Consider the following 8,546-nt stretch of genomic DNA (forward strand, 5'->3'; position numbering starts at 1 on the left):
CTCAGTTAGAACTTAAAATGGCAGCATCTGTAAATGCCTTAAGTTGAAAGATGTAGCTGGGTGTGTATCCTATTCCTACCTCTTAGAGGTGGGGCAGTTTTTCTGTTAATTGGGCAGTTTTTCTTTATCTTTGCCTCAATCAATCCCCCTCTGGGGAGGTATCTTCTGTTAATGGGCCATTGAGTCTCACTGTATGACTGATAAAAATTACATCATCCCATTGTGAGAAGCTCTGCCCAGAGTGAGGAGCCAAGCATTCCTACTGAGATATAATCTGAGATTTTGGGACACCAGTACAGCTTTTCCACTGTATTCTCAGAGGAGCAGCTTTCAGCCCCACTGGATGCCCAGAGGAGCAGCTTTCTTCTCCACTGGATTCCCAGAGGAAGATCAGGCCCATCTACACCACCACTGGACCTTCAGAGGAAAACTACACCCTTCTGCAGGATCCCTGCTCCAACAGAACCACACCTGTCACTGCAGGAGCACTGCAGCTGCCATTCAATGGGACTGCTGCCAACACCCGACCAACAGGTGTTCTGATTCTGTCAGTAGGTTGTTATTTTTTTGTTTGTACTATTACATTTGTATTTTTAGCTTTCCTAGTAAAGAACTGTTATTCCTATTCCAATATCTTTGCCTAAGATCCTCCTAATTTCAAAATTATTATAATTATGAGGTGGGGGGGTTTACATTTTCCATTTCAAGGGAGGCTCCTGCCTTCTTTAGTGGACACCTGTCTTTTCAAACCAAAATATTAACCTTTATGGGAAAATTGAAAACATATACCCCACACTCAGAAGTATCCTAAGCCAAAAGACAGAAATGGCTCACTGATTCCTGAATGCTAAAGTATGAAGCCATCTTAATAGATAATGGTTTAGAGCTGATCGTGAGTAACCAACTCAACCCTGCCCAGTTTTTGTATGGAGAACCAAGTGAGGAACTAATACATAATTGTCTAGAGGTTATAAACCATCAAACTAAAGGAAGAGAGGACCTAACAGATCAACCACTCCAAGGTGGAAAATGATTGTGCATCGATGGCTCTTCACAGGTAATAAAGGGCACAGGGTAACGGGGTACACTATAGTGCATGAAGGGATGGTGGCCACAGAAAAGAGAAAGTCACCTTCCAACTGGTCAGCCCAAGGTGTGAGTTGTATGCCCTAAAACGAGCTCTGGAAATGTTAGCACAGAAAAGGGGAACAACATATACAGACTGAAAATATGCTTTTGGAACAGTGCATATCTTTGGAAAAATATGGGAAGAGAGGGGGCTATTAAATTCAAAGGGAAAGGGACTGATTCATGAAAAATTTGTCTTAGAAGAGTTAGAAACCTTACAATTACCAGAGGAAGCAGTGGTGGTATATGTTGAAGGACATCAAAAAGGGAGCAAGGGAACAATTTAGCCAATTTAGAAGCTAAAAATGCAACTGAATCAGAGACAGAAAAACTAATAATAGTATTAACACCCATGAGAGAAATGCAAAAAGGCCCTTTATTCAGTGGCACAGAAGAGGAAGAACTCCTTAAAACAGGAGCCAAGAAAGATAACAAAGGGAAATGAGCAGATGGAAGGAAATAATAATAAACCCCTTGCCAAGAAAATGCTAGAAGGCATACATGGAACAACACACTGGGGTACACAAGTGCTAAGGGATCAACTTCTAAGGGACTGGGGATGCACAGGAATTTTCAGAATCGCTAAGCAAGTAACTGAACAGGGTGTGATATGTCAACAAGTGAATAAGAAAATCATGAGGAAAACACCCAGAGGAGGGTGAGAACTGGCCTTATGGCCCTTTCAAAACATCCAAGTAGACTTTACTGAGCTTCCCAGGTACAATGGTGGAAATTTTTGCCAGTGATAGTAGATCACTTGACTCATTGGGTAGAGGTGGTACCCACTGTGAAAGCCAATGCCAGTGTTGTGAGTAAAACACTTCTAGAATCAATCATCCCCCAATATGGGATGGTAAACAGGATTGATTTTGACTGGGGAACTCATTTCACATTGAAGATATTGCAGAAAATTGGGCCCTGGGAGTGAAATGGGAATTACACACTCCAAGGCATCCACAGAGTTCCGGTCAGGTTGAGAGAATGAATCAAACTCTTAAAAGAGCTCTAGTGAAGCTAATGATTGAAACCCAAATGTCATGGATTAAATGTCTCCCTTTTGGATTTATTAAGAATTAGAACCCAACCCTGGTCAGATCTGGGGGTCCCACCCTATGAAATGATGTTTGGGTTTCCCTTCCTGACCTCACCCCAGAAGGTTGCCACCTATGAGGAAGGGGAAGCCAATGCTAAGGAATAAGTGATGTCTATAGCACAAACCTTAGAAGGGTGTCCTAGGGTGACGTTATGATGCTTGTATCCCCATTCATGTGTTCTGTTAATGTTGGATATTATGTTCTGTACTTTTAAGACCGGCTCTGAAGAGGGAAAGTTTTGTTTTGGTTTTCTTATCAGCCTGGCGGGACACAGAGACTGCAGCTTTTGCTTTTGCCGCTTTTGCTTTTTGCTTTGCTCTCTCGCTCTTGCTTGCTTTTGCTCACTAGCTAGTTTAGCTAAACTGTCCAATATCTTCCTGGACGGTTTCTCCTTTCCTTTTTCTGATCATTTCGAACCTGCTCCGGACTGGGACCTGGGAAACACCAATATCCTGCACCTTGCGGCCTGCAGCAGCTGCCCCAGCGCCGGAGGGACTGAGAACAGAGTGACCACCCCCCAAGAGAGACTTTCTGAATTTGTCATCTTTTTTTTCAGAGCGGTGTCATCCGGTATTGTTCCTTTTGCGTGCTGGGGGGTGCTGTGCCTATTAAATAAACAGGTTCTTTCCACTCCTCTCCGAGAAATCCTTCCCGAACCGGTTGGGGGGAGGGGCTGTGTGGGTTTGCTTACTGGAGGAGCCCTAATTTGGAAATTCTCCTCCAAAATTGCCCTAAACCACTATAAAGGGCTAAGACATAAAGGGGCAATTCCTCAAACTACCACCCTGGATTTCAGAATCCATAATATTAATCCCAGGAATTGGGTGATGATCACGTCATGGAGAGATCAGCCTCTAACTCCCCAGTGGGAAGGTCCCTTTCAGGCACTGCTCACCACCGAATCGGCCGTGCGAGCTGCAGAGCGGGGATGGACTCATGGCAACAGAGTCAAAGGCCCAGGAGAAGAACCCAAAGAGTGGACTGTAACATCCAGGCTGGGTGAAACAAGATTGACTCTCAAGCAGGGACTGAGAGACAACCAGAAAAACACCAAGACGCCCAAAAACCAGAGTCAAGCTTCTACCAGCCAGCTCAAGAACTGTCTTCCTGTTTTAATGGGTGAGAATTACCAGCATCTGTTGAGGAGAAGTACACAAGGGGACTGTAAAAGGTAATGGGACAGCTTCTTTAAGAAAATAAGACAAAGGAAGGAGGGCAAGGCCAGGTTGGCCCCTTTGTTTGCTACCAAGAAGGCTCCATAGCTCTGCTTTTGGTAGCAACCCTGTAGGCATGGTAAGGTAGGGACAAAAGGCCATACCAGACCTCTGTAATTCCTCAGCTGTCTTTTAATACAACAGGGACTGGAGGGCAGGACCGAGTTGGCCTCTGTACTCACCCCTAAGATGCACCAACTATGGGTAGCAGCCACACAGGCACGGTAGATGGGAGTCAAAGCCACACTGGACCTCTGGGATGCCCTTTTGTCCATTCCAAATAAGTGTGTCTAGGGAACACCTGAGATTTTTTTCTCCTGTTCCCACTGTCCTTGCCCACATCAACAGATGCTGGTATGACCCATTCAAGAGAGAAAGAAAATTTTTTACTTAACTGTTTGAGCAAAATGACTTAAAGAAAAAGGGGGCTTGTTATAGATGCGTAATCCTATGGTTGACTCTCACAATTAAGGGGTGAATATTAAATATATGTTAAGAGAAGTTTTGTAGATGTATAGTTATCCTTCCCCTCCTCCTTGCATTGCTATCACAGGATGGCCTCAGTAGTTGGGGCATTTGGGAGGGTTGGCTTGTTCCTATGGCAGCACCTGACTGTGGTGTTGTTCACAGGGGTTCTTGGATGAGGGAAGAGATGAGAATGTTGACTCCATGTTTCAGAAGGTTTATTTATTATTTTATTATATATATTACATTAAAACTATACTAAAAGAATAGAAGAAAAGGTTTCATCAGAAGGCTAGCTAAGCTAAGAATAGAATGGAATGATAACAAAAGCTTCTGTCTCAAACAGAGAGTCCAAGCCAGCTGACCGTGACTGGCCATTAATTAGAAACAACTCTTTGAGACCAATCACAGATTCACCTGTTGCATTCCACAGTGCAGATAACCATTGTTTACATTTTGTTCTTGAGGCCTCTCAGCTTCTCAGGAGGAAAAATCCTAAAGAAAGGATTTTTCATTAAAAGATGTCTGTGACACCTGACCTCCAATCAAGGTGTGAGACAGTGATCTCCACCACTGGACAGTGAAGAAGGAGTTGATTGACAAGATTTTGGGAGGGGCCAGAGGTATAAAAGACAGAACATCCATTTTGTAGATGAGCACATCCTGACTGAATCCTTTGCTTCCGGCACTGTGTTATTTTCTTTATTCAGTCTTCTGTTGTATTTTGATAAGATCTTGATATCTTAAATCTTTGAAAGTGAAAATTGTTTCTCACATGAGGTTGGGGAATGTGGGGCAAGGTTGTCCACACTGGGTCAGCTCTCAATGTAAAACTTCTCTGACGTGGTGAGACCTCCTTAGGAGCGGCCCTACATCAATATAAATCACAGAAAGCTGCAATCAGTTCTTCTCTAAAGAGAGCAGTAATAAAATACACTCTTTAAAATAGGATTACTTATTTCTTAGAAGCTCGTTGAAATATTTCTTCACAACTGTAAAAGGAAATCTGCCTAATAAACGCTCCAGAGCCGAGGGAAATCAAGGCAGAGCCATGGTGTGTCAGGACTTGCTTGACCCTAATGAGCCCCGTGGTGCATTTGGAGCTGAGCCCTGGAACCTCAGGGCCTGAGATTGCACAAACCTTTCCAGGAGTCAAAGTCAGAGGAAAAACTCAGAGTATCTCAAAGCATGAATGGGTCCCTCTGAGGTCCATCCCCAACACAGGCTCCTCATGGACTCCTTGGAGGGGGGAACTGGAGGCCAAAATTGGAAAAAAGACCTCTCAGAGATTCAGAGTGGAAAGGAACATCCAAAGTACCTTAAAAACCTTGAGTATCTCGAAGTATTAATGAACCCCACTGACTGTCAGTAAAAAGCTCTCAAGGGACTCATTAAAGCAGATAATTGGGGCCATGATTGCACAAACCTCTCACAGAGTCTGTGTCAAAAGGGCAACACCAAATACCTTAAAATTACTGAAGTACCTTGAAGCATTAATGAGCCCACTGAGTGTCATTACTTATAAAGGCTCTCAAGGGACTAATTAAAGTAGATAATTGGAGGCTGTGACTGCACAATTCTTCTCATAGAGTCGGTATCAAAAGGGAAACACCAAGTACCTTAAAAACTGAAGTACCCTGAAGCATTAATGAGCCCCACTGAGTGTTGTTACTGACAAAGCCTCTCCAGGGACTAATTACAGCAGATAATTGGAGGCCAGGATTGCACAAACCTCTCAGAGACTCCAAGGCAAAAGCCAAACCCCAAGTCCTTTGAAAAACCTGCAGTCCCTGCAGGGAGCATGAAGGAGCCCCCAGGGCCATTGCTGAGCAAGGCTCCCCAGGGACTCCTTGCAGCAGATCCTTGAGGCCACTGGGATGTGGGCTAGGGGGGGATGCTGAGGGCAGCACAAGGGGCTGACAGTGCCCGGCCTGGCTGGGGCTGTGCCAGGAGGCCCCAGGGCCTCAGGACAAGGGGTCTCCTCCCAGCCCTTGCTGGAACAGACCCTGCTGTGCCCCAGGGCACCAAGACTTGGCTTCTCTTTGTCCCCACCTGTCATCACTGCCTGCAGTTCTCTGCTCTGCCTGGGGCCTGGGGACACTTTCTCTGTCGTGTCCCTCTCTGGGAGCCATTAAAAGTGCAAGAAACTTTGGAGTTGGATTCTGCCTTGGAGTTCTGCAGAGGTTTCTTCAGCTCCCTCTCAGGGACTGATGTTCAGAGCCTGAGCACAAAGCCCCAGAGGCTCATTAAAGTCCTGGTGCTGTGTCTGTGCTGCTGAGCTGGGCTGGGCTCCTGGCACAGAGGCAGCTCCTGCTCACCAAGAAGAGCTTCAAAAGCACATTTCTCTGGATGAGCAGCTCTTGTGCCAGCCCAGCAGGGCTGGGGCACTGCCTGCAGCCAGCGCGGGCACAGCACAGAGGCACAGAGAGCTTCAATCAGTCAGGGCTGGGAAGGGGCTGAGAAGTGCCTGGGGCACAATCACTGCCAGCCCTTGGCACAGGAACCTCTGGCTGCAGGACAATGCAGCTGCAGCTCCTGGAGCCATCTCCTCAAGCTGGAACATGCCAATGCCTGCAGAGCCTGTGAGTACATTCTCTGCTTGTCTCTTGTGCAGAGCAGCCAGGGGTGCCCAGGGCTGTCTTGCAGAGCAGGGTCCCGCAGCCCAGGGCGCTGTGCTGGGGCAGGGACTCTGCTGCCTGCCAGGGACAGCTCTCAGCCAGCCCTGGCAGCTGCTCCCAGCACTGGGGGACAAGATCTGGGTGGCAGGAGACAGCTGGTGAGGCTTGGGAGTGTTCTCCTTGTGTGGGGAGGATGCTGCATTGTTCAGGGCTGCTCCCAGCATGGCATTGAACTGCAGAACATTTCCAAATAAATTATACAGGGAGCACAGCTAGGCAGGGGCTGCATGAAAGGGAAAAATCTGCTTTTTTAATCTACTGCTCTGGGTTGCATGGATGGGAAAATCCACATGAATCCTCATCTCTCAGTTCAGGTTGAGAAAACAATCTTTTAGATGTTAATTAACCAGGCAGTGACAGAAATCAGCAGAGGGCCCCTCACAGGCACCATCAGAGTCGCTTTTTCAGTCTTCTTAGGTTTGGTCTGAGGTTGCCATCAGAGCCTGCAGAGCCAGAGCTGCCCCTGGGCAGTGCCAGAACTGGGAGGGCTCTGCAGGGCAGAGCTGAGCCCCCAGGGCTGGGCTGGGCTCTGGCAGCACTGGCAGGGCCCAGCCCTGGGCACAGGGAAGCAGCTGCTGGCAGGGACAGCTCCAGGCAGCAGAGCCCTGGGCAGGCAGTGGGGGGAAAGCGCCCCCAGGCTGTGCTGGGATATTTCAAGTCCTCTCCAAACCCAACTATTCCATGATTACTTTTCTTACAGATCCCCATGCCAAGGCATCACAGCAAATGTCCAACAGCAGCTCCATCAGGCACTTCCTCCTGCTGGCATTGGCAGACACGCGGCAGCTGCAGCTCCTGCACTTCTGCCTCTTGCTGGGCATCTCCCTGGCTGCCCTCCTGGGCAACGGCCTCATCATCAGCGCCGTAGCCTGCGGCCACCACCTGCACATGCCCATGTTCTTCTTCCTGCTCAACCTGGCCCTCACTGACCTGGGCTCCATCTGCACCACTGTCCCCAAAGCCATGCACAATTCCCTCTGGCACACCAGGAACATCTCCTACACTGGATGTGCTGCTCAGCTATTTTTCTTTGTGTTTTTCATCTCAGCAGAGCTTTCCCTGCTGACCCTCATGTGCTACGACCGCTATGTGTCCATCTGCAAACCCCTGCACTACGGGACCCTCCTGGGCAGCAGAGCTTGTGCCCACATGGCAGCAGCTGCCTGGGCCAGTGCCTTTCTCTATTCACTGCTGCACACAGCCAATACATTTTCCCTGCCCCTGTGCCATGGCAATGCCCTGCGCCAGTTCTTCTGTGAAATCCCCCAGATCCTCAAGCTCTCCTGCTCCAAATCCTACCTCAGGGAACTTGGGCTCATTGCTGTAAGTTCCTGTTTATCATTTGGCTGTTTTGTGTTCATAGTTTTCTCCTATGTGCAGATCTTCAGGGCTGTGCTGAGGATCCCCTCTGAGCAGGGACGGCACAAAGCCTTTTCCACCTGCCTCCCTCACCTGGCCGTGGTCTCCCTGTTCCTCAGCTCTAGTATGTTTTACTACCTGAAGCCCCCCTCCATGTCCTCCCCATCCCTGGATCTGGCCCTGTCAGTTCTGTACTCAGTGGTGCCTCCAGCCCTGAACCCCCTCATCTACAGCCTGAGGAACCAGGAGCTCAAGGCTGAAGTGTGGAGATTGATGACTGGATGTTTACGGAAACATTAAAATGCTGGCCAATTTCTGCATATCACTTGCAATAAAAGTCATATTTGATACTTCTTGTTGATTTCATTTTGAAGGTTCTTTTCCTTTGTTTTACTTTTTTCATATGGTCCACAAAGAAATGTCAGTCCTTATGCCATTTCTCATTTTGTTTCTCTCCACCTTCCCTGTGGCCACAGACTGTGTCAATGAGGGGCTACACTCTCGGTGGCTTTAAAGGAACTAAAGGATGTCCCAGCAGAGTTTTCTGCAGAGATGCCCTTGTGTTGCCTTCTCTGGAGCTGCAGCAGCAATGTCTGTGTGCAGAGCTG

The 8,546-nt window shown here is 47.8% G+C and overlaps 1 protein-coding gene across 1 annotated transcript; it reads left to right on the top strand.

Annotated features, from left to right (window-relative positions):
* The first annotated feature begins 7,305 nt into the window (after positions 1–7,305).
* LOC139603512 (olfactory receptor 14J1-like) lies at positions 7,306–8,238 on the top strand. The gene has a single exon (XM_071454475.1). The coding sequence runs from the start codon at positions 7,306–7,308 to the stop codon at positions 8,236–8,238; it is 933 nt and encodes a 310-aa protein (XP_071310576.1).
* Positions 8,239–8,546: the final 308 nt, after the last annotated feature.

The sequence above is a fragment of the Agelaius tricolor genome, unplaced genomic scaffold, assembly GCF_023055355.1.
Source record: "Agelaius tricolor isolate 1412-34295 unplaced genomic scaffold, bAgeTri1.0.p SCAF_39, whole genome shotgun sequence".
Taxonomy (NCBI): Eukaryota; Metazoa; Chordata; class Aves; order Passeriformes; family Icteridae; genus Agelaius; species Agelaius tricolor.